Raw genomic sequence first — 26,812 nt, 5'->3', positions numbered from 1 at the left:
TACATTTTGCCTTATTTGTTTTAAAATACACATATACATAAACACGTTAAAACTATTCAAAACTAAGTTGGAGATGTCATGACCTGTTATCATCAAATATTTCAGTGTAAATTTCCTAACAACCCACCAGCTGTAGATATTTTTGATGACTTTTTTGGCGTCATCATTTCTCATCTGTTTATTAGTTAGCATTTTACCATATGGACTCAAGGATTTCTTTTTTTTTTTTTCCCCCCAGGGAGTTATAATTCTTTACTGCGATTATTTATTTTTATGTTCAAAACTTCTTTGATTTGGCCAGTGTTAGCTCCTTTGATCTGGCTTGTATTCTCTTTGGACATGTCCCCATCATTCTTTGAGTGTTTCCTTATTTTCTGATTCAATAAGATTTCCAGGTTCACCCTGTATTTCCCAACTCAGGCTGTGGAATGAGCTATGTCGCTTCTCCTGGGAGTACTGATTCCTTTTGGTGGAGAATGGTACTTAGAAATCACGATCTGGATAGTGGGTGTGTCCGTTGCTCCTGGGGTATCATTGCTTCTGGTTTCTGTCACTCATTTTTGAAACTTTACTTTGAATTTTTATGTTCTCTGGAGATTTTTCACTGATCTAAATTCTGAAAGTGGACCTTGTTAACCAACTTGAGTTCTGGTAAGGGGCAGAACCAAAGAAAATGCTTATTAACTAGGGGAAGAAAAAGATACATAAATAATAATGAATTAGATGAATTACCATGTGGTTCTCATTGTGATACTCATTTAAATGTAAATTTAAATGTGATACTCATTTAGATATGGTTGGGAGTTAGGTAGACTGGGTTCTAGTTTCATCCTTGCTTATTCATTTTATAACCTGTTTCATTACTTAACTTTGTTGACTTCGGTGTCCTTAGAACACCCTTCCACCTTTGAAAAGGCATTTAAAAAGAAGAATCAAGAACGTTTTCATATTTTAACATATGAAGAATGTGATTAAAGCTCCTTTAGTGAAAATATTCCAAATATGATAAATGTCATTACATCTGTGTCTGTAGATATGTAGGTATGATCTTGTGTGTAAAATGATGCACTGTTTTGATTGCCTCCAAGCTTCTCCATTTGATTAGGTTTTAGGTTCATCATGTTGTCATATGTGATAAACAGGCCAGTTAATTTTCTCCCAATAATATTGACCCGTTTTATTTATTGCAGCAAATATACTACTCTCCTCACAGATAATGAAAACAGGCTATTGCTCTTCCCATCCATGTAAGTATGGTTTATATTTGAAAGTATTTCTTAGAAGGAAAATATGCATATTTTTATTTTTCATAGTACTTTGTTATACAGAAAATATTAAAATTGTAGCAGAAACCCAATAATTGTCCATATAATTTAAATAATTGTCCATATAATTTAAATAATTAAATTCTATCATTTAATCAGTGTTTTCATTTGTCCAATTGCATATTCAATTTTACATATTTATAATATTTAAGTACTGCAAAAATTTTTTTTAGTTTTAAGTTTCTTTCTTCTAAAATTTTATTTTACTGTGGAAGGAACACTTAACATGAGATCTATCTTCTTAATTTTTTTTTCAATACAGTGTCAATGAGTCTAGGCAACGTTGTACAGCAGACGTCTGCTACTATTGTCTCCTTTTTCCTTCTTCTTACCTCTCCTTTTCTTCCTATCTTCTCTCTTATCTTTCCTCCCTTTTCGTTTCTTACACTGTGAAGTAACCAGTATTAACAGCTTGGTATTTACCTCTCCACATTTTTCCTCTGTTCTTACAATCCTACACAAAGAGTGCAGAGAATTTTTGGAGGGAACTATTATTTTCTTTACAAAAAAGAGGATCATACTGTTTACATTTTCTTTTTCCTTTTTCTTCTTTTTTTAGTGTTAGTACTGGTATAACCCACTAGATCAGTGCAAGCGCTACTAGATGTAGTAGGGCTAATGCTTTAAAATATCACAGGGGCGCCTGGGTGGCGCAGTCGGTTAAGCGTCCGACTTCAGCCAGGTCACGATCTCGCGGTCCGGGAGTTCGAGCCCCGCGTCGGGCTCTGGGCTGATGGCTCAGAGCCTGGAGCCTGTTTCCGATTCTGTGTCTCCCTCTCTCTCTGCCCCTCCCCCGTTCATGCTCTGTCTCTCTCTGTCCCAAAAATAAACGTTGAAAAAAAAATTTTAAATATCACAAATATTCGATACTGTATATGTTTTCTGTATATTATATTCTTTTTGTCAGTTGAGGATGACCTGTTATAACACTAATATCATAAGTCTGCCACCTTAATCTTTTAGGAAACCTAATAAAAGAGTAGAAGTGGTCCAACTGAATGATGTGATGGACGCCATGCTAGAGAGGGCTGGTGTGGAGAATCAGGAATATACAGGGCCAACCAAGGTAATTGCAAAGATCATTGTAACCTAGTGATTAAGAGCATACATTCTGAGGGGCGCCTGGATGGCTCAGTCAGTTGAGCGGCCGACTTTGGCTCAGGTCATGATCTCATGGCTCGTGAGTTAGAGCCCCGTGTTGGGCCCCGTGCTGACAGCTCGGAGCCTGGAGCCTGCTTCCCATTCTGTGTCTCCCTCTCTCTCTGCCCCTCCCCCTCTCATGCTCTGTCTCTCTCTGTCTCAGAAATAAATAAACATTAAAAAAAAAAAAAGCATGCATTCTGGGAGCCAGAAAGACTGGATTGAAACCCTGCCCTGCCATTTATTAGTTAGTGACCTTAGACAAATCATTTAATGTATTTGTGCCTCAATATCGTCATCTTTACATTAGAGGTAATATCTCATGAAGCGAAAAATAGAACTACGGTTCAGCAGTTGCACTGTTAGGTATTTACTGAAAGGATACAAAAATACATATTCAAAAGGGTACATGAACCCCAAGTTTATAGCAGCACTATCAACAATAGCCTAACTATCGAGGGAGCCCAAATATCCATCAACTGATGGATGGATAAAGAAGATGTGGTATATATATATATATACAATAGAATATTACTTAACCATCAAAAAGAATGAAATCTTGCCATTTGCAATGGCATGGATGGAGCTAGAATGTATTACACTAAGTGAAATAAGACAGACAAATATCATATGATTTCACTAATATATGGAATTTAAGAAACAAAACATGATGAACATATGGGAAAAAGGTGGAAAAAAGAAAAGAGGGAAACAAACAACAAGAGACTCTTACCGATAGAGAACAAACTGAGGGTTGACGGAGGGAGGTGGATGGGAGATGGGCTAGATGGGTGTTGGGTATTAAGGAGGGCATTTGTTCGGATGAGCACTGGATGTTGAATCACTGAACTGTGCTCCTGAAACCAATATTGTGCTGTATGTTACCTAAAATTTATATAAAAGAAAATAAATTACAGGTAATAATAATATCTATTTCATAGGATTGTTGAGATTAAATAGCATATGAATATAAAAGGTTTAGATAGTGCTTGGCATGTAGTAGACACTGTATAACTGTTAGTATTATTATTACCGTATTTCATTGACTATAAGGTACCACTGATTATAAGCCCCTTATTATTTTATGTACCATTACCAAACATTGCCAATTAGACCATGCTTTCTTACCACTTAAATTTTTATTTTGTTAATGAAAAGAGCTCTTTCAATCTTACATAGTTATAGATATTTTTCTTTATACAGGCCCTTTCTGTTTTGTAAATTTTTATTTTTACAGAATTTGAAACTTATAGACAAGTTCAGTATAAGACATTTCTATGTAAGCTTTACGCAAATTCTCTAGTAGTTTACATTGTGCCCTACTTGTTTATTCGTTCTCTCTTCCCCCCTTCATACATATCCCTATATGTATAGTTTTTTTCTGAACTATTTTAGAGTAAGCTGGTGACATCATGCCTCTTTATCACCAAACATTTTAGGGTGTTATTTCCTATGGATAAGGACATTCTCTTACATATGCATAATACAGTTGCCAGGTCAGGAGATTTAACATTTATGTGAGAGTATTATCTGTCCATATTCAAATTTCAGATTTTATCAATTCTCCCTATATTGGTTTTTATAGCTATTTACCCCTCTGTTTCAGGATTCCAGGATCACATAGTGCTTTTATTTATTTATTTAAAAACTTTTTTTTAATGTTTATTCATTTTTGAAAGAGAGAAAGAGAGCACCAGTGGCGGTGGGGCAGAGAGAGAGGGGAGACACAGAATCTGAAGCAGGCTCCAGACTCTGAGCTGTCGGTACAGAGCCTGGCGCGGGGCTCAAACCCATGAACCACGAGATCGTGACCTGAGCTGAAGTTGGACACTTAACTGACTGAGCCACCCAGGTGCCCCCTCACATGGTGCTTTTAGTTGTTGTGTTCTTTTAGACAATTTATAATCTGAAACAGTTTTTTTGTTTTTCTTGACCATGATATTTGAGCAGATGCCAGTCAATCTGTAGAATGTTCTTCAGTTTTGGTTTGTCTGACATGTACTTATGATTAGATTCAGGTTATATACTCTTGTCAGGGATGATATAGAAGCAATACCGTAACCTTAATGCACCATATAAAGAGGTACATGATTAAACATAGATGTTTAAAAATAATATATCATTTGTGTGTATATATTTATAAGGAAAATATAAGTGACATAAATTATCAAGGTGTTTCTTAAACATTCACATTCAGAGTGTTTACCTCCTAAAATGGGTTTTTACTGACAAGACTGTAATAAACACTGATGATACTCCTTATCTTCTGCCAGATGCACAAACTACTGCATATGCTGAAGAAGGAACAGACTATTTACAATACAGTATTTCATGAACTTATTCGACAAGTCAGTGTGGACTGTGCAGATAGAGGAGAACTACTGTCCAAAATCAGGTTAGAGCCATTGTTGGAATATCCTGGTTTCCTTTTGAGTTTTATGTTACAATTATGTTTATATCTGTTTTTGAGCAAATCACAAAAGTTCCCTTCTTTATCCTATTGGTAACAAGGAACTGAATTGCATTTCTGTTATTTTTTCTATAGTAAAAATATAATAGTTGAGAACTTCCTTAAGATGATTTCTGTTGGGATGTTTGATACCATAGTCTTTTATGATTAGGAGTGAAGTGCTATGTGAAATACTAGAAAAAGTATAGATTTTGGAGACAGACTTAAATCATCACGTAGATGTGTGACTTTGGTAAAAGTGTGAGCCTTAGTTTCCTCATCTGTAAATGCAGGTAATAACTACTGTGAACATTTTCTTTGCCCATTTGTTCACTCATCACTCAGTGATGTCTGTTGAGTGTCTGTGTCAAGCCTTAGGATGCTTCATAGGATTGTCACGAGAAGTAGATGCTCAGTACATATAATTATTACAGATGATCGTGATCAATACTATTGTCGTATAATGCTTCTTATGACTGTGGTACTTTACAAAAAGCTGGAAGGAATAGTGGAATTAGAATACTGGGTTCAAATTTTGTATCTACAGTTTACTTGCCATGGAACCACAAGCAAATTATTAGCTCTCTCTGAATGAGAATTAATAACATAAATTTGCCCTATTTGCCTGCTGTCTGATTTATGGAAGCTGAGTCCTCCTATCTGATGGTGCTGAGAAACGAAGAGCAAAGCCGTTAATAAGAGACTGGTCAAGATTAGATACTAAGGAGTAGGTTCTTAGAGCACCTCAACAGCTGGAGAATGCAAATTAGAGTGAAGAAAGGGACAGCTCAAGTTTGAGTTGTCATTCTAAGAACAAAGCCTGGGCTAGATGAGGAAGCACGGTAAAGGAGCTGGAGGACTCAGAGTGGATCCGGACTGGCCCCTTATCAGGAGTAGGGGTGAGTGGGACTCTTCCAGCTGATTTCAGGAATTAGCTTCTAGGGGCCCAGATCAGGTGGGGTTCTATCCCAGGAAGTCTGACGGAAAGAGACAGGCAGGCAAGCCAAAACCAAAAATCGTTTAAGAAAAGTTGAGTCACCAGGGAGACAAAAACACTAACTTCAGAGTACCAGATTTAGGATTACAGTAGGGCTTCAAAGCCAAGGATTTATAATAAAGTTGGGAATTAAGAATATAAAGTAGGTGATGGGGCAGCTGGCTGGCTCAGTCGGTAAGGCCATGTGACTTTTGATCTCGGGGTCAAGAGTTCAAACCCCATGTTGGGGCTTTAAATAAATAAATAAGCAAATCTATACATGCACAAATAGAAAGTGTACATGACTGTGAAATATTCTTTAAAAAAGGAATACAAAGTAGGGTTGAGGCTAATTGCTGCAAATATTCATGATGTGGCTGTGGAATGGTGAAATACCCAGTAGGTTCAGAAGAATCTAGTGGCCAGCATTTTCTTGTGATAGGAGGTCTTTTGAAGTAGGGCTCACCTTCACTGGGGAGGACTCTGGTTGTCCTGAGCCTGGTATCTTAAAAGAGTTTTCCCTGCTTCCTAAGGTTATTGTGAGGATCGAACAGAAGTCCCCAAGGAATGGTAACACCACGCATGCCTTGCAAACACTTGCCGTCAGCCTCTGACTTCCTCTCTCTGTTTGCATGTTACCGTAGCTCTCTGCCCCTGCTCTCCTTGAGTGCTTTCTGATCGGCTTGTGTGTGTCTCTGCTTTTCATGTAACTGCCTCCAGGCCTGTTGCAGCAGAAGGAAGTTTTCACGTGCAACAGAGTTTCATAATAACATTTTATCTTATAGGGGAGTAATAACTCCCAGATTGGACATGAGCTGAGTAAGATTCTCACATTACTAAGAAATAGAGCTGCTGCTATAATCTTTCTGGTCGACACTATCAATATCTTTAGATGCAGACACCTGCCTTTTTTTTGGTTGTTGTTATTTTTACTTTTACAGTATTTTATTATGGAAATTTCCACATATCTGTAAAAATGGAAGTAATTTTAATGTGAGCACACACATACCCATTATCTAGATACTGCCATTTACATTTTACTCTACTTATTTATCACTTGTCTGTCCAGCTAGTCATCCTTCTATCCACCCACCAGTTTCATGTACTTCAAAGTAAATTGCTGACCTCAGTATATTTCCCCCTTCTTTGTCATGTATATCATTACCCAGACAGAGTTCATTATTTACTTACCTTTTTTTCCCTTTCGAGTAAAATTTATGTGTATTGAGAAACACAAATCTTATCTGCCTTTGTTGACTTTTGACAAATACATATACTTACATAATCCAAACTCTTACCAAGATATGGAGAATTACCATCACCCCACAAAATTCCCAAAATTTGCTCTTTCTCAGTAAATACCCACCCCTACTTTTCCAGAAGTTCTGACTTCTTTCCCTCTTAGATTAGTTTCACCTATTTAGGAACTGTGTATAAATGGGACCATAGAGCACATATACAGTTAACCCTTGAACAACACGTGATTGGACTGTGCAGGTTCACTTACAGCAGATTTCTTATATAGTACTGTAAATGTATTTTCTCTTCCTTATGATTGTCTTAATGATGTTTTCTTTTCTCTAGCTTACTTTATTGTAAGAATACAGTGTATAATACACGTAACATACAAAATATGTGTTAATCAACTGTTTATGTTACTGGTAAAGCTTCTGGTCAACAACAGACTATTAGTAGTTAAGTTTTTGGGGAGTCAAAAGTTTTATGTGGGCTCTTTCTGCCATCTTTCCGTGCTGCCCTAATGGTGCGCATGAATGTCCTGGCAGATGCTCTCAAGAGCATTAATGGTGCTGAAAAGAAAGGCAAACGCCAGGTTCTTATTAGAGCATGCTCCAAAGTCATCTTCCGCTTTCTGACTGTGATGATGAAGCTTGGTTACATTGGCAAATTTGAAATCATCGATGATCACAGAGCTGGGAAAATTGTTGTGAACCTCACAGGCAGGTTAAAGAAGTGTGGAGTGATCAGCCCCAGGTTTGATGTACAACTCAAAGATCTAGAAAAATGGCAGAATAATCTGCTCCCGTCCCGCCAGTTTGGTTTCATTGTACTGACAACCTCAGCTGGCATCATGGACCATGAAGAAGCAAGACAAAAACACACAGGAGGGAAAATCCTGGGATTCTTTTTCTAGGGATGGAATACATTCATACAAATAAAATGCCTCATTGGAAAAAAAAAAAGTTTTATGTGGATTTTTGATTGTATGGGGGTTAGTGCCCCCAACCTCCACATTGTTTAAGAGTCAACTGTACCTTTTAATGTAAGGCATCTTTCATTTAGCATGTCATCTATGTTGTTGCATATACTGATGGTTCATTCCTTTGTATTGCTGGGTAAACAGTTTATTCATTCTCCTATTGATGGACACTGAATTCTTTCCAGTTTGAATAAAGCTACCATGAGCATTCTTGTATGAATCTTTTCCTGCAAATGTATTTTCATTTCTTGGGTAAATATGTAGGATGGGATGAGGTGAGTTTAAGTTTATTTTTATTATTGTTTTAAATTTTTATTTTTTTTAATGTTTATTTTTGAGAGAGAGAGACAGAGTATGAGTGGGGGAGGGCAGAGAGAGAGGGAGACACAGAATCCAAAACAGGCTCCAGGCTCTGAGCTGTCAGCACAGAGCCCAGTGTGGGGCTCAAACTCGGGAGCTGTGAGATCATGACCTGAGCTGAAGTCGGACGCTCAACCGACTAAGCACCCAAGGCTCCCCTAAGTTTATTTTTATAAGAAGTTGTTATACTTTTACTTTAAGTGGTTACACCATGATATACTCCCAGTAACAATGTATGAGGGTTCTGGTGGTTCTATATTTTTGCCAACATTTAATTTTGTGAGTTTAAAAAATTTTGGCCATTCTGGTGGGTATGTGATAATATATTATTATGGTTTAGACTTGCATTTTCCTGCCAACAAATTGTGTTGAACACATTTTCATGAGCTTATTGACCATATATTATTTTTGTAAAATGTCTGTTCCAGTATTTTGCCTAATTTTAAATTGGTTTGTCTTTTCAGTATTGAGTTGTAGGAGTTCTTTACATATCCTAGAAACTAGTCTTTTGTCATGTATGTATGTGTGTGTGTGTATAATCTCATATTTACATATATTAAGAATATTTGTGGGGCGCCTGGGTGGCGCAGTCGGTTAAGCGTCCGACTTCAGCCAGGTCACGATCTCGCGGTCCGGGAGTTCGAGCCCCGCGTCGGGCTCTGGGCTGATGGCTCAGAGCCTGGAGCCTGTTTCCGATTCTGTGTCTCCCTCTCTCTCTGCCCCTCCCCCGTTCATGCTCTGTCTCTCTCTGTCCCAAAAATAAATAAACGTTGAAAAAAAAATTAAAAAAAAAAGAATATTTGTAAATATATGTACTTAATATGTGCTCCTAGTTTGTTACTTGCCTATTCACTTTTTAAAAAATGTTCTCATCTGACTCTTTTAAAAGATAAAAGTTTTTTCTTGAGAGATTAAGAGAGAGAGTGTGAGTGTGCAAATGTGTGAGTATGGGAGGTACAGAGGAGGTGGGAAAGAGAGAATCTTAAGCAGGCTCCATGTCAAGTATGGAGCCTTATGTGGGGCTTGATCTCATGACTCTGAAATCATGACCTGAGCCAAAATCAAGAGTCAGACGCTTAACTGACTGAGCCACTCAGCACCCAGCAGGCACCCCTTCTTCTTCTCTCCTCTCTTCTCTTCTCTTCTCTTCTCTTCTCTTCTCTTCTCTTCTCTTCTCTTCTCTTCTCTTCTTTTCTCTCTTCTCTCTTTTTCTTTCACAGGGAGAGAGAAGATAAAAGATTTCTTTTTTTTTTTTTTAACGTTTATTTATTTTTGAGACGGAGAGAGACAGAGCATGAACGGGGGAGGGTCAGAGAGAGGGAGACACAGAATCTGAAACAGGCTCCAGGCTCTGAGCGGTCAGCACAGAGCCTGACGCAGGGCTCGAACTCACGGACTGCGAGATCATGACCTGAGCCGAAGTCGGACGCTTAACCGACTGAGCCACCCAGGCGTCCCAAAAGATTTCTTTTAAGAATAGTTTTAAATTTGGGGCGCTTGGGTGGTTCAGTCATTTAAGCATCCCACTTTGGCTCAGGTCATGATCTCACAGTTTGTGGGTTCGAGCCCTGTGTTGGGCTCCGTGCTGGCCACTTGGGGCCTGGAGCCTGCTTTGGATTTGGTGTCTCCCTCTCTCTCTGCCTGTCCCCGCCTTGTGAGCCTTGCGTGCACTCTCTCTCAAAAATAAACAAACATTAAAAAAAATTTTTTTTAAAAGAATAGTTTTAAATTAAAGAATTGAGCAGATAATAGATTCCATTTACCCTCCCCTCCTCCATATACAGTTTCCTTCATTAGTAACATCTTATATTAATGTGGTATATTTGTTATAATTAATGAAGCAATATTGATATACTATGGTTAACTAAAGTCCATAGGTTACATCGTGATTTATTTTTTATGTTGTATTGTTCTATGGGTTTTTGGCAAATGCATATTTTTCTACCCTAAAAAGGAATGAAGTACTGATACATGGTATAACATGGATGAACCTTGAAAGCATTATGCTAAGTGAAAGAAACTAGCCATAAAAGGTCACAGTATTGTAAGGTTCCGGTTATATGAAATGTCCTGAGGATGCAAATCCAGACAGGGAGAAAGAGGAATGAAGAGTGATTGCTAATGGGTACCATTAAGGATTTGAGGGAGGATGAGAAAATACTTTAGAATTAGATAATGCTGATAGTTGTACAACTATTTGAATATACTAAGCAGTATAATACACTTGAAATATATATATATTTTATTTTGAGAGAGACAGACACAGCATGAGCAGGGGAGGGCCAGAGAGAGGGAGAGACAGAGAAAACCCCAAGCAGGCTCTGCACTGTTAGGGTAGAGCCTGATGTGGTGCTCAAACTCACAAACCGCAAGATCATGACCTGAGCTGAAACCAAGAGTTGGACGCTTAAGCCACTGAGCCACCCGGTGCCCCAGTAGTATAGACTTTAAAGGATGAATTTTATGACATGTAAATTATTTCTCAATAAAAAAATTATAAAGTGTTCATAGGTAGTCATTTCATCATTGTGATTCCTTATTTTCACATATTCCTTTGTGTATCAAATTTCACATACTAAAAAAATTAAAGAGCTAATTTATGTAAGTATAATCTTCCTTTCTATAACCTTACTCACTAATTCTCATTTTGTACTGTGAAAATACTCAGAATAACTCTGTTCTCTTTTACCTTACAGCTCCTTAAAATATTTTTTATTTAAAAAATTAAAAAAAAATTTTTTAACGTTTATTTATTTTTGAGACAGAGAGAGACAGAGCATGAACAGGGGAGGAGCAGAGAGAGAGGGGGACACAGAATCTGAAACAGGCCCCAGGCTCCGAGCTGTCAGCACAGAGCCCGACGCGGGGCTCGAACTCACGGACCGTGAGATCATGACCTGAGCCGAAGTCTGACTCTTAACCGACCAAGCCACCCAGGCGCCCCTAAAATATTTGAAAATAGCCATTTTTGTCTTCTCTTTTATGCCTTCTTTTATCCAGGCTAAACATCCCCACTTCTTTCAAGTTTTCTTAGTAAAATATACTGTGTGTGGAAAGCACACTAATTAGTCAATATTGATTTCATGCCGTATCACCGCCATTACAATGTCATAGAGAACAGTTTCATGCCCCTGAGCCCCCACATGTCACCTATTCATTCCTTCTCTATTCCCATTCCCTTGAACCTGTAGCAACCACTGACCCTTCTACTGTCTCTATACTTTTTTTTCTTGCAGAATGTGACATAGTTGGGATCATGCAGCACATAGTCTTTTCAGACTGGTTGCTTTACTCACACCTGAATTTTAACTGCTGACATATTTTCTGACCATTATTTTGTGGAATTCATTAAGTTGTGAGCATCGTATCATTGCTTTTGAACAATTTGATTATGATGTGCCTTGGTATAATTTTCTCTATGTTTCTTGTGATTGGTGGTCATTGAGCTTTTTGGATCTGTGAGTGTATGTTTTTCATCAAATATGGGAATTTTTTAGCTAGTTTTTCTTCTTCAAGTATTTTTTTCTACCCTCCCCCCTTTTCAGGAGAGTCCATTTACTCACATATCAGCCCACTAATAATGACATAGTCCTGATAATGTTTTGAACATTTTTTCTTTTAAAATCTTTTTCTGTTCATTTTATATAGTTGTTCTACTGCTTGATTGCTTGATTTTGGAGACAGATAGAGAAGAAAGTGCAAGCAGGGGAGAGGGGCAGAAGAAGAGAGAGAATCTTAAGCAGGCTCCATGCTCAGCACAGAACCTGATGTGGGCTTCTATCCCATGACCATGAGATCATGACCTGCACTGAATCAAGAGTTAGATGCTTAACCAACTGAACCATCCACCCAGGGGCCCCTCATTTTGTATAGTTTCTACTGTTCTATCTTCAAGTTCACTAATCTTTTCTTCTAAAGTATCTAATCTGCTTTAAATCCCATTCAGTGATGTTTCCAACTCAGATATTGTAGTTTTCATCTCTGAAAGCTCAATTTGGGTCATTTCAAAAATATTTGCCATGTCTCTACTTAACATTGCAAGCGTACAAAATATAGTTATAGGTTTTTTTCCCCCAAAGCTGATATATCTATTTTGTAATGGAAGCGAGTACTTTCAGTATTTTTAGTTGCTGCATTTTAAAAACATCTAAAGCTATTTGTATGGTTCTTCCCAAACCCTCAATCCTGCCATGGGATCCCAGGCCAGGAGGCTATAGGAAGGACTATTGAATTTCTGAGTGCAAGAAAATGGTGTCTCTTGCCCAAAGTTTCTCCAAGCAGAGCCAACCGCTCCTCCAAACAGGGCTGATGAGGCTGTCTCAACACCCCTAGGAAGTGGTAATCCTGAAGGCAGTACTTGGAGGGGCGCCTGTCGGATGGGGGAGGTTTCAGGCTAGCCTTCCCCAGATCCCTAACCAGGGTGATCATCACTGGCTACTGTAAGGATCAGGCTGTAAAAATATTTTTGTAGCTCAAGCAGGGACCAGAAGTAATGGGAGATGACTTTCTTCTCTTCTCAGCTATGGGCATCTCTGCGTACGTCTGCTTGTATCCATCAGGCAGGGGTCCTAGCCAAAGTCCTAGCAGCCTCAGAGCACCACCATCTGGCCCCAAGCTCTGGCCCCTGAACGGGCACACTGGCCTCCTGGGGTCCCTGATGCTGAGCAGAAATGTGCAGAGCACATGGGCAAAGTCTGTCCTGGAACCCAGCCAGGAGCTGGTTCAGACTTTTAGGCTTTAACTTTTCTGGAAACCACTGTATATAGGGGCCAGGGAGACCCCTGAAAGCGTTGAAGCACAGATTTGTGTCCTCCACCAGTGCAGGCGCCTGTACCTATAGAGCCGTCTCCTGACACTTCTATATGGAAATCTCATCAGGTCCACCCTGAGACTTTGGCAAGGCAATTTTCTGTGCCAGAAAAGTGCATGAAAACTTATCTCCCAGTATCTGAATGACCTCTTCCGGCTTTGAATGTCCTTGTCTGTTAATTCTAACATTTATGCCAGTTCTGGGTGAGTTTTTTCTCCTCATAGGTGTGTTCTCTGCTTTCTTTGCATGCCTGGTAAATTTGATTGGATGGCAGACATTGTGAATTTTAGCTTATTGGATGCTGTGTATTTTTGCATTTCTAAAAATATTCTTGAACTTTGATTTGTGACATGATTAAGCTACTTGAAAACAGTTTGGTGCTTTTGGGCCTTTAGGCAGACCAGAACAGTGCTTAATTTATGGCTAATTGTTTGTAAATACTTTGGCAAGACTTTTCTTTGAATCCTAAGTTTTTCCAGACTGGCTGGTTAGAACCAGCACCATTTCTAGCAGTGTGTGAGTGCTGGGTGCTCTTACCTCCCGATCCTTTCAGATGGTTTCTTCCCCAGCCTCAGGTAGTTTCTTCACATTTATGATCTTTCCTGATCTTGATGATGATCCTGATCTTTCCTTAGCTGATTACTTGAGAAGGACCCTCTGCAGACCTCCAGAGGATCTCTCGGAATAGCTCTTTTCTCTCCAGTACCCTGCCCTCTGAACTCTTGCTGCTTTCCTCTCCCTAGGCTCTTAGCTCTGTCTCCTTAACTCAGAGAGTCCGCTGGGCTTCTCCAGCGTTCTCTCTCCTTGTGCTTTGGCCTGGAAACTTTCAAGTCTGCAACTTGGAGCAATCATAAGGCTTTATTTACTTCTAGTCTCTCACTGATTACTCTCTTTCATTGCCTTGTATTCAGTGTCTTGAAAATTTTTGTTTCACATGTATCTTGAAAATTGTTTTACATACTTTGCCTTTGTTGTCGTCGACGTCGTCATTGAGGTTATTTCAGGCAGGAGAATAAATTTAGTTCCTCTGGATTTATTTTTATTTTTGTACCTGTATCTATACCACAATCCTATGTATAGGTTAATATCCTTAATAAGTTTTAGAAAATTATCAGTGGTGATCTCTTTGGTAAATATCTGTTCTCCATTTTCTCTGTTTTCTCTTTTTGGAACTCTGATTAAATTTATATTAGACATTCTCATCTGTGCTTTTTGTCTCTTTATCTCTTTTTCATAATTTCCAACACCTTGTCTCTGTACTACATTTTGGGTAGTTTTTTCAAAGATATTAATAAGCGCTTTAGCTGCATCTTTTCTGCTAAAACCCATCTTTTGAATTTTATAATCAATAATTGTATTATCCACCTAAGAGTTCTGTTGTTTGTTTTTGTATCTGTCTCATCATATTTAATATTTTTTATTGCTCATTTATTTTTAGATTCAATCTTTCATTTCTCAAACATTTCATGGATGGTTTCATATTCTAAATCTCATACTTCTAATATAGGAAACTATTAGTATCTAGAATTACTATTTGTTGTTTCTTCTTGGTCTCATTTATGATGGTTTATTTACATATTTTGCAATATTTGCTTTTATAGCTAACATTTGGTTAATCTTAATCATGAAATCCTCAGAATGTAAATCATGGATGCTTCCTGAAGAGAGGATTTGTATTTTCTTCCTTCTGGAATCCTGACCGTATGTGATAGTCCAGTACTCAGGTCTCTTACTTTGAAGCCAGTCCAAGGCTTAGTGTCAGACCCAAAGTTGGTATTTTAAAAAATTTATTTATTTATTTTTAATTGAAGTGTAGTTGACATATAATATTATATTAGTGTCAGGTGTACAACATAGTGATTTGACATTATATACATTACAAAATACTCACCATGATAAGTCACCATACAAAAGTAATACAATACTTTTTACTGTATTCCCTGTGCTGTACTTTACAGCTTCATAACTTATTTATTTTATAACTGAGAGTTTGTACCTCTTAGTCCCCTTCAACTACTTTGCCCAGCCCTTTATCGCCTCTCCTCTGGCAACCACCAGTTCTCTGTACTTATAAGTCTGCTTCTGTTTTGTTTTCTTTGTTTTGTTTTTCAGATTCCACATATAAGTGAAATCAAAATGGTATTTGTTTTCTTTGTCTAACTTATGTCTCTTAGCATAATACCTTTCGGTCCATATCACAAATGGCGAGCTTTTTTTTTAATGACTGGCTAATATTCCATTGTTTATATATACAACTATTTCCTTATCCATTCATCTATTGATGGATACTTACGTTGCTTCCATATCTTTGTTATTGTAAATAATGCTGCAATAAACACAGGAGTGCATTTATCTTTTCAAATGAGTTTTTTTTTTTTTTTTTTTTATTCTTCAGGTAAATACTCAGAAGTGGAATTACTGGATCATATGGTATTTTTATTTTTAATTTTTTGAGGAACCTCCGTACTATTTTCATAGTGCTGCACCAATTTACATTCTCACCAATAATGCATGAGGGTTCCTTTTTTTCCACATCCTCACCAACACTTGTTATTTTGGACCCCCTTTTTTTTTTTTTAAAGATTTTATTTGTAAGTGATCTCTACACCCAATGGGGGTCTTGAACTCACAGTCCACAGATCAAGAGTCCTACACTCCACTGACTGAGCTAGGCAGGTGCTATTTTGGGTCTTTCTGATTCCAGCCATTGTGACAGGTATGAGGTGATACCTTATTGTGGTTTTGATGTGCATTTCCTTGATGATTAGTGATGTTGAGCATCTTTTCATGTGCCCGTTGTTCATCTGCATGTATTTTTTGGAAAATTATCTATTCATGTGTTCTGCCTATTTTTAAATCACACTGTTTCATTGGTGTTAACTTATATGATTTCTTTATCTATTTTGGATATTAGCCCCTTATTGGATATATCACTTGCAAATATCTCCTTTTCAGTAGATTGCCTTTTGTTTTGTTGATGGTTTTCTTCACTGTGCAAAAGTGTTTTATTTTGGTGTAGTCCCGCTTACTTATTTTTGCTTTTGTGTGGCCCTTTTCTGAAGAGAGGGATCCAAAAAATATTGCTAAGACCAATGTCAGAGAGATTATGGCCGATGTTTTCTTTTAGAAGTTTTTTGGTTTCAGGGCCCACATTTAAGTCTTTATTCCATTTTGAGTTTATTTTTGTATATTATATGATGTAAGAAAGTGGTCTAATTTCATTCCTTTCATTATGTTCATCCAGTTTTCTCAATACCATTTATCAAAGAGATTGTCTTTTCCCTATGCTATAGTCTTGCCTCCTTTGTCATAGATTAATTGACTATATAAGTGTGGGTTTATTTCTGGCCCTCTGCTTTATTCCATTGATCTATGTGTCTGTTTTTGTGTGTGTACCACGCTGTTCTGACTACCAATGCGTTGTAGAATAGTTTGACATCTGGGAGTGTGATACCTTCAGCTTTGTTCTCCTTTCTCAAGATTGGTTTGGCTCTTAGGGTTTTTAAGGTTCCATATGATTTTAGGATTATTTGTTCTAGTTCTGTGAAAATTGTTGTTAGCATTCTGATAGAGATTGCATTGAGTCTGTGGGTTGCTTTGGGTAGCAAGGACATTTTAATGATACTAATTTTTCTGATCCATGAGTAGGGTGTATCTTTTCATTTGTTTGTGTTATCTTTAATTTCTTACATCAATATCTTACAGTTTTCAGAGTATAGGTCTTTCATCTCCTTGGTAAAATGTATTACTAGATATTTTATTATTTTTGGTGAGATTATAAAAGAGATTGTTTTTTTTTCCTTTTTTTAATTAAAAAAATTGTTTTTGTTACTAAATGGGATTGTTTTCTTGTTTTTTCAGTTTATTCATTTTGAGAGAGAGATCGAGAGTGCAAGGGGAGGGGCAGAGAGAGAGGGAGAGAGAGAGAATCCTAAGCAGGCTCTGCTCTTGTCAGTGCAGAGCCGAACATGGGCTTGATCTCACAAACTGTGAGATCATGACCTGAGCTGAAATCAAGAGTCAGGCTTAACCGACTGAGCCACCCAGGCACCTCAGATGGGATTGTTTTCTTAATTTCTCTGCTAGTTTGTTATTAGTATATAGAAATGTAACATTTCTATATATTAATATTGTATCCTGCAAATTTACTGAATTCATTTATTAGTTCTAATAGTTTTTTGGGGGAGTCTTTAGGGTTTGCCATATATAATATTATGTCATATGCAAATAGTGACAGTTTTATTTCTTCCTTACCAATTTGAATTCCTTTTATTTTTGTTTCTTGTCTGATTGCTCTGGCTAGGACTTCTAGTACTATGTTGAATACAAGTGGTGAGAGTAAGCATTTTTGTGTTGTTACTGATGTTAGAGAAAATATGTCACCTTTTAACCATTGAGTATGTTAACTGTGAGTTTGTCATAGATAGGCTTTATTATAATTGAGTTATGTTCCCTCTGTATCATTTTGTTGAGAGTTTTATCACGAATGGATGTTGAATTTATCAAATACTTTTTCTGCATCTATTGAGATGAGCATATGGTTTTTATCCTCTATTTTGTTAATGTGGTATATCCCACTGATTGATTTGTGGACATTGACTCATTCTTCCATCCCTAGAATAAATCCCACTTGATTGTGGTCACTGATTCTTTTAATGTGTTGTTGAACTTGGCTTGCTAATATTTTGTTGAGGATTTTGGCATCTATGTTCCTTAAGAATAATTGACTTCTAATTTTCTTTTTTTGTGATGTCTTTGGTCTTGCTATCAGGGTAATGCTGTCTTTAACAAAACAATTCTTCCTTTTCTATTTTTTGGAATAGTTTGAGAATAGGTGTTAACTCTTCTTTAAATATTTGGCAGAATTCACCTTTGCAGCCATCTCATCCTGGCTTCTGTTGGTTTTGAGGTTTTTGTTTAGTGATTCAATTTAATTACTAGTAATTTGTCTGCTTAGATTTTCTATTTCTTCTTGATTCATTCTGCTAAGGTTGTATGTTTCTAGGAATTTATCCATTTCTTCTAGGTTGTTGGAATTTGTTGGTAAATAATTTTTCCTAGTAGTCTCTTGTAGTCCTTTGTATTTCTGTGGAGTCATTGTACCTTCTATTTCATTTCTGATTTTATTTATTTGAGTACTCTCTCTTCTTTTCTTGATGAGTCTGGCTAAAGGTGTATCAAGGTGTTATTTTCAGAGAAATGCCTTTTAAGTTCACTGATCTTTTTTTTTTTCAGTTTATATTTTCTTTTTTTGTTAACTAAAAAAATTTTTAAGCTTTATTTATTTTTTGAGAGAGAGAAAGAGAGAGTGACAGAGTGCTAGCAGAGGAGGGGAAGAAAGAGAGGGAGACACAGAACCTGAAGCAGGCTCCAGGCTCCGAGCTGTCAGTACAGGGCCCGACATGGAGCTTGAACTCACGAACCGTGAGATCATGACCTGAGCCGAAGTCAGATGCTTAATCAACTGAGCCACCCAGGCACCCCATATTTTATTTATTTCTGCTCTCTGATCTTTAGTATTTCCTTCCCTCAACTAACTTTGGGCTTTATTCTTCTTTTTTCTAGTTCCTTTAGGTGTAAGATTAGATTATTTGATATTTTTCCTATTTCTTGAGGTAAGCTCGTATCACCATAAACTTCCCTCTTAGAACTGCTTTTGCTGTGTCCTATATATTTGTAAACAATGTGTTCCCATTTTTATTTACCTCAAGGTATTTTTTAATTTTCTGTTTGATTTCTTTGTTAACCCATTTTTTTCTTTTTAGTAGCATGTTGTTTAGCCTCTAGTTTCATACTGTTGTGATCAGAAAAGATGCTTGACATGATTTAAATCTTCTTAAATGTATTAAGACCTGTTTTATGGCCTGATTTATGACCTATCTTGAAGTGTTTCAGATATACTTGAAAAAAATGCATTCTGCTGTTTTTGGATGAAATGTTCTCTATATATCTCTTGAGTCCATCTGATCTAATGTCATTCAAAGCCACTGTTTCCTTATTGATTTTCTGTCTGGGATGATCTATCCATTGATGTAAGTGGAGTATTAAAGTCCCCTACTATTTTTGTATTACGTCAATTTCTCCCTTTATATCTGTTAATACTTACTTTATAAGTTAGATGCTTCTATATTGGGTGGATAGATATTTACAATTGCTATATCCTTTTGCTCCCTTTAGCGTTATGTAATGTTGTTCTTTGTCCCTTGTTATGTTTTTTGTTCTGAAGTCTATTTTGTGTGATATAAATATTGCTACCCCAGCTTTTTTTCATTTCCATTTGTATGGAATATCTTTTTCTATCCCTTCACTTTCAGTCTGTATATGTCTATATGTGAAGTGAGTTACACCTTTTGATTGGAGCATTTAGTTCATTGTTACATTTAAAGTAATTCTTGATATTTGTGCTTATTGCCATTTTGTTCATTGTTTTCTGGTTCTTTTTATAGTTCTTCTCTGTTCCTTTCTTTTCTTGCTTTCTTGTGATTTGATGATTTTCTTTAGTGTTATTCTTGGATTTCTTTGTCTTTAAAATTCCTTGTGTATCTGTTACAAGTTTTTGGTTTGTGGTTACCATGAGGTTTATATAGAACACCCTATGTATTTAATAGTCTGCTTTATTTTATTTTATTTTCAAATTTTTATTTAAATTCTAGTTAGTTAACATATAGTGCAATCTTGGTTTCAGGAGTAGAATTCAGTGATTCATCACTTACATACAACAGCCAGTGCTCATCGTAGCAAATGCCTTCCTTAGTACCCATCACTCATCTAGCCCATCCCCCACCCACCTCCTGTTTGTTCCCTATTTTTGGAGAAGAGACTCTCATGGTTTGTTTCCCTCTCTCTTTCCCTGCTGCCCCATATGCTCATCTGTTTTGTTTCTTAAGTCCCACAAATGAGTGAAATCATATGGCATTTGTCTTATTTTGCTTAGCATAGTACATTCTAGCTCCATCCATGTCATTGCAAATGGCAAGATTTCATTCTTTTTTATGGCTAAGTAATATTCCATTGTGTATATATACTGCATCTTCTTTATTCATCCATCAGTTGATGGACATTTGGGCTCTCTCCCTAGTCTGGCTATTGTTGATATTGCTGCTGTAAACATCAAGGTGCATGTACCCCATTGAATCTATATGTTTGTATCCTTTGGGTAAATGCCTAGAGTGCAATTGCTGGATCATAGGGTAGTTCTATTTTTAACTTTTTTTTTTTTTTAATTTTTTTTTTCAACGTTTATTTATTTCTGGGACAGAGAGAGACAGAGCATGAATGGGGGAGGGGCAGAGAGAGAGGGAGACACAGAATCGGAAACAGGCTCCAGGCTCTGAGCCATCAGCCCAGAGCCCGACGCGGGGCTCGAACTCCCTGACCGCGAGATCGTGACCTGGCTGAAGTCGGACGCTTAACCGACTGCGCCACCCAGGCGCCCCAAGAAGGTGGTTTTTAAAATAGACGCTTCCCTATGTGTGAACTGAATAAGGGTTTAAGCAATGGCTGGATAATTCTTTCTGTTATGGGTAAGAGATTAAATGGCCATTCGAACTGAAAGATATAACTCAGTGGTCTCAGGCTTAGGATATAACACCTAGATCACTTTTTTTTTTTCAATATATGAAGTTTATTGTCAAATTGGTTTCCATACAATACCCAGTGCTTATCCCAAAAGGTGCCCTCCTCAATACCCATCACCCACCCTCCCCGCCCTCCCACCCCCCGTCAACCCTCAGTTTGTTCTCAGTTTTTAAGAGTCTCTTATGCTTTGGCTCTCTCTCCCACTCTAACCTCTTTTTTTTTTTTTTCCTTCCCCTCCCCCATGGGTTTCTGTTAAGTTTCTCAGGATCCACATAAGAGTGAAATCATATGGTATCTGTCTTTCTCTGTATGGCTTATTTCACTTAGCATCACACTCTCCAGTTCCATCCATGTTGCTACAAAGGGCCATATTTCATTCTTTCTCATTGCCATATAGTACTCCATTGTGTATATAAACCACAATTTCTTTATCCATTCATCAGTTGATGGACATTTAGGTTCTTTCCATACTTTGGCTCTTGTTGAGAGTGCTGCTATAAACATTGGGGTACAAGTGCCCTTATGCATCAGTACTCCTGCATCCCTTGGGTAAATTCCTAGCAGTGCTATTGCTGGGTCATAGGGTAGGTCTATTTTTAATTTTTTGAGGAACCTCCACACTGTTTTCCAGAGTGGCTGCGCCAATTTGCATTCCCACCAACAGTGCAAGAGGGTTCCCATTTCTCCACATCCTCTCCAGCATCTATAGTCTCCTGATTTGTTCATTTTGGCCACTCTGACTGGCGTGAGGTGATATCTGAGTGTGGTTTTGATTTGTATTTTTCCCTGATGAGGAGTGACGTTGAGCATCTTTTCATGTGCCTGTTGGCCATCTGGATGTCTTCTTTAGAGAAGTGTCTATTCATGTCTTCTGACCATTTCTTCACTGGGTTATTTGTTTTTTGGGTGTGGAGTTTGGTGAGCTCTTTATAGATTTTGGATACTAGCCCTTTGTCCGATATGTCATTTGCAAATATCTTTTCCCATTCCGTTGGTTGCCTTTTAGTTTTGTTGGTTGTTTCCTTTGCTGTGCAGAAGCTTTTTATCTTCATAAGGTCCCAGTAGTTCATTTTTGCTTTTAATTCCCTTGCCTTTGGGGATGTGTCAAGTAAGAAATTGATGCGGCTGAGGTCAGAGAGGTCTTTTCCTGCTTTCTCCTCTAGGGTTTTGATGGTTTCCTGTCTCACATTCAGGTCCTTTATCCATTTTGAGTTTATTTTTGTGAATGGTGTGAGAAAGTGGTCTAGTTTCAATCTTCTGCATGTTGCTGTCCAGTTCTCCCAGCACCATTTGTTAAAGAGACTGTCTTTTTTCCATTGGATGTTCTTTCCTGCTTTGTCAAATATTAGTTGGCCATACGTTTGTGGGTCTAGTTCTGGGGTCTCTATTCTATTCCATTGGTCTATGTGTCTGTTTTTATGCCAATACCATGCTGTCTTGATGATTACAGCTTTGTAGTAGAGGCTAAAGTCTGGGATTGTGATGCCTCCTGCTTTGGTCTTCTTCAAAATTACTTTGGCTCTTCGGGGCCTTTTGTGGTTCCATATGAATTTTAGGATTACTTGTTCTAGTTTCGAGAAGAATGCTAGTGCAGTTTTGATTGGGATTGCGTTGATTGTGTAGATAGCTTTGGGTAGTATTGACATTTTGACAATATTTATTGTTCCAATCCATGAGCAGGGAATGTTTTTCCATTTCTTTATATCTTCTTCAATGTCCTTTATAAGCTTTCTATAGTTTTCAGCATACAGATCTTTTACATCTTTGGTTAGATTTATTCCTAGGTATTTTATGCTTCTTGGTGCAATTGTGAATGGGATAAGTTTCTTTATTTGTCTTTCTGTTGCTTCATTGTTAGTGTATAAGAATGCAACTGATTTCTGTACATTGATTTTGTATCCTGCAACTTTGCTAAATTCATGTATCAGTTCTAGCAGACTTCTGGTGGAGTCTATCGGATTTTCCATTTATAATATCATGTCATCTGCAAAAAGTGAAAGCTTGACTTCATCTTTGCCAATTTTGATGCCTTTGATTTCCTTTTGTTGTCTGATTGCTGATGCTAGAACTTCCAACACTATGTTAAACAACAGCGGTGAGAGTGGACATCCCTGTCGTGTTCCTGATCTCAGGGAAAAAGCTCTCAGTTTTTCCCCGTTGAGGATGATGTTAGCTGTGGGCTTTTCATAAATGGCTTTTATGATCTTTAAGTATGTTCCTTCTATCCCGACTTTCTCGAGGGTTTTTATTAAGAAAGTTCGCTGAATTTTATCAAATGCCTTTTCTGCATCGATTGACAGGATCATATGATTCTTCTCTTTTCTTTTATTAATGTGATGTATCACATTGATTGATTTGCGAATGTTGAACCAGCCCTGCATCCCAGGAATGAATCCCACTTGATCATGGTGAATAATTCTTTTTATATGCTGTTGAATTCGATTTGCTAGTATCTTATTGAGAATTTTGGCATCCATATTCATCAGGGATATTGACCTGTAGTTCTCTTTTTTTACTGGGTCTCTGTCTGGTTTAGGAATCAAAGTAATACTGGCTTCATAGAATGAGTCTGGAAGTTTTCCTTCCCTTTCTATTTCTTGGAATAGCTTGAGAAGGATAGGTATTATCCCTGCTTTAAACGTCTGGTAGAACTCCCCTGGGAAGCCATCTGGTCCTGGACTCTTATTTGTTGGGAGATTTTTGATAACCGATTCAATTTCTTCACTGGTTATGGGTCTGTTCAAGCTTTCTATTTCCTCCTGATTGAGTTTTGGAAGAGTGCGGGTGTTTAGGAATTTGTCCATTTCTTCCAGGTTGTCCAATTTGTTGGCATATAATTTTTCATAGTATTCCCTGATAATTGCTTGTATCTCTGAGGGATTGGTTGTAATAATTCCATTTTCATTCATGATTTTATCTATTTGGGTCATCTCCCTTTTCTTTTTGAGAAGCCTGGCTAGAGGTTTGTCAATTTTGTTTATTTTTTCAAAAAACCAACTCTTGGTTTCGTTGATCTGCTCTACAGTTTTTTTAGATTCTATATTGTTTATTTATGATCTGATCTTTATTATTTCTCTTCTTCTGCTGGATTTAGGCTGTCTTTGCTGTTCTGCTTCTATTTCCTTTAGGTGTGCTGTTCAATTTTGTATTTGAGATTTTTCTTGTTTCTTGAGATAGGCCTGGATTGCAATGTATTTTCCTCTCAGGACTGCCTTCGCTGCATCCCAAAGCGTTTGGATTGTTGTATTTTCATTTTCGTTTGTTTCCATATATTTTTTAATTTCTTCTCTAATTGCCTGGTTGACCCATTCATTTTTTAGTAGGGTGTTCTTTAACCTCCATGCTTTTGGAGGTTTTCCAGACTTTTTCCTGTGGTTGATTTCAAGCTTCATAGCATTGTGGTCTGAAAGTATGCATGGTATGATTTCAATTCTTGTATACTTATGATGGGCTGTTTTGTGACCCAGTATGTGATCTATCTTGGAGAATGTTCCATGTGCACTCGAGAAAAAGTATATTCTGTTGCTTTAGGGTGCAGAGTTCTAAATATATCTGTCAAGTCCATCTGATCCAATGTATCATTCAGGGCCCTTGTTTCTTTATTGACTGTGTGTCTAGATGATCTATCCATTTATGTAAGTGGAGTGTTAAAGTCCCCTGCAATTACCACATTCTTATCAATAAGGTTGCTTATGTTTGTGAGTAATTGTTTTATATATTTGGGGGCTCCTGTATTTGGCGCATAGACATTTATAATTGTTAGCTCTTCCTGATGGATAGACCCTGTAATTATTATATAATGCCCTTCTTCATCTCTTGTTACAGCCTTTAATTTAAAGTCTAGTTGTCTGATATAAGTATGGCTACTCCAGCTTTCTTTTGACTTCCAGTGGCATGATAAATAGTTCTCCATCCCCTCACTCTCAATCTGAAGGTGTCCTCCGGTCTAAAATGAGTCTCTCATAGACAGCAAATAGATGGGTCTTGTTTTTTTTATCCATTCTGATACCCTATGTCTTTTGGTTGGCACATTTAGTCCATTTACATTCAGTGTTATTATAGAAAGATATGGGTTTAGAGTCACTGTGATGTCTGTAGGTTTCATGCTTGTAGTGATGTCTCTGGTACCTTGTCTCACAGAATCCCCCTCAGGATCTCTTGTAGGGCTGGTTTAGTGGTGACGAATTCCTTCAGTTTTTGTTTGTTTGGGAAGACCTTTATCTCTCCTTCTATTCTAAATGACAGACTTGCTGGATAAAGGATTCTCGGCTGCATATTTTTTCTGTTCATCACATGGAAGATCTCCTGCCAATCCTTTCTGGCCTGCCACATTTCAGTAGAGAGATCAGTCACGAGTCTTATAGGTCTCCCTTTATATGTTAGAGCACGTTTATCTCTAGCTGCTTTCAGAATTTTCTCTTCATCCTTGTATTTTGCCAGTTTCACTATGACATGTCGTGCAGAAGATCGATTCAAGTTATGTCTGAAGGGAGTTCTCTGTGCCTCTTGTATTTCAATGCCTTTTTCCTTCCCCAGATCCGGGAAGTTCTCAGCTATGATTTCTTCAAGTACACCTTCAGCAGCTTTCCCTCTCTCTTCCTCCTCTGGAATACCAATTATGCGTAGATTATTTCTCTTTAGTGCATCACTTAGTTCTCTAATTTTCCCCTCATACTCCTGGATTTTTTTATCTCTCTTTTTCTCAGCTTCTTCTTTTTCCATAATTTTATCTTCTAGTTTACCTATTCTCTCCTCTGCCTCTTCAATCCGAGCCGTAGTTGTCTCCATTTTATTTTGCACCTCACTGATACCATTTTTTAGCTCTTCCTGGCTGTTCCTCAGTCCCTTGATCTCTGTAGCAAGAGGTTCTCTGCTGTCCTTTATACTGTTTTCAAGCCCAGAGATTAATTTTATGACTATTATTCTAAATTCACTTTCTGTTATATTGTTGAAATCATTTTTGATGAGTTCGTTAGCTGTTGTTATTTCCTGGACATTTTTCTGAGGGGAATTCTTCCGTTTCGTCATTTTGGATAGTCCCTGGAGTGGTGCGGGACTGCGGGGCACTTCCCCTGTGCTGTCTTGAATAACTTGCGTTGGTGGGCGGGGCCGCAGTCAGACCTGATGTCTGCCCCCAGCCCACTGCTGGGGCCATAGTCAGACTGGTGTGTGCCTTCTCTTCCCCTCTCCTAGGGGCGGGATTCACTGTGGGGTGGCGTGGCCCGTCTGGGCTACTTGCACACTGCCAGGCTTGTGGTGCTGGGGATCTGGCGTATTAGCTGGGGTGGATCGGCAAGGTGCACGGGGCGGGAGGAGTAGGCTCAGCTCGCTTTTCCTTCGGAGATCTGCTTCGGGAGGGGCCCTGTGGCACCAGGAGGGAGTGCCACCCGCTGGAGGGATGGATCTGCAGAAGCACAGCGTTGGGTGTTTGCGGGGTGCAAGCAAGTTCCCTGGCAGGAACCGGTTCCCTTTGGGATTTTGGCTGGGGGATGGGCAAGGGAGACTGCGCTGGCGATCGCTTTTGTTCCCGCCATGCTGAGCTCTGTCGTCTGGGGCTCAACAACTCTCCTTCCCGTTGTCCCCCAGCCTTCCCGTTCTCCAAGCAGAGCTGTTAGCTTATAACCTTCCAGATGTCAAGTCCCGCTTGCTGTTGGAACACACTCCGTCCGGCCCCTCCGCTTTTGCCAGCCAGACTCGGGGGCTCTGCTTGGCCGGCGGGCCACCCCTCCACCCTGCTCCCTCCCGCCAGTTTGTGGAGCGCGCACCGCCTCGCAGCCCTTCCTACCCTCTTCCGTGGGCCTCTCGTCTGCACTTGGGTCCGGTGACTCTGTTCTGCTAATCCTCTGGCGGTTTTCTGGGTTATTTAGGCAGGTGTATGTGGAATCTAAGTGATCAGCAGGACTCGCGGTGAGCCCAGCGTCCTCCTACGCCGCCACCTTCCCAGCTGTGCCTAGAT

At 38.4% G+C, this 26,812-nt stretch overlaps 2 protein-coding genes and 1 pseudogene across 2 annotated transcripts in view; 2 read left to right on the top strand and 1 right to left on the bottom strand.

Annotated features, from left to right (window-relative positions):
* The window catches only part of AXDND1 (axonemal dynein light chain domain containing 1), an 83,071-nt gene that overhangs the window by 11,062 nt on the left and 45,197 nt on the right, over nt 1-26,812 (top strand). Inside the window, exons 6-8 of the mRNA XM_047077309.1 lie at nt 1,191-1,247; nt 2,289-2,391; nt 4,739-4,860. Of these exons, the coding sequence (XP_046933265.1) occupies nt 1,191-1,247; nt 2,289-2,391; nt 4,739-4,860 (282 nt within the window). The remainder of the gene's footprint in view (nt 1-1,190; nt 1,248-2,288; nt 2,392-4,738; nt 4,861-26,812) is intronic.
* Nucleotides 7,626-8,098, top strand: LOC124510448 (40S ribosomal protein S15a-like). The gene has a single exon (XM_047077311.1). The coding sequence runs from the start codon at nt 7,650-7,652 to the stop codon at nt 8,040-8,042; it is 393 nt and encodes a 130-aa protein (XP_046933267.1). The 5' UTR covers nt 7,626-7,649; the 3' UTR covers nt 8,043-8,098.
* LOC124510349 (inosine triphosphate pyrophosphatase-like) lies at nt 12,862-13,500 on the bottom strand (annotated as a pseudogene).

Source organism: Lynx rufus, unplaced genomic scaffold (genome assembly GCF_022079265.1).
Source record: "Lynx rufus isolate CCGP_SWC_20201006 ecotype Redwood Valley unplaced genomic scaffold, mLynRuf1.p SCAF_15, whole genome shotgun sequence".
NCBI classification, from domain to species: domain Eukaryota; kingdom Metazoa; phylum Chordata; class Mammalia; order Carnivora; family Felidae; genus Lynx; species Lynx rufus.
This window is presented reverse-complemented; position numbering and strand designations above follow the sequence as displayed.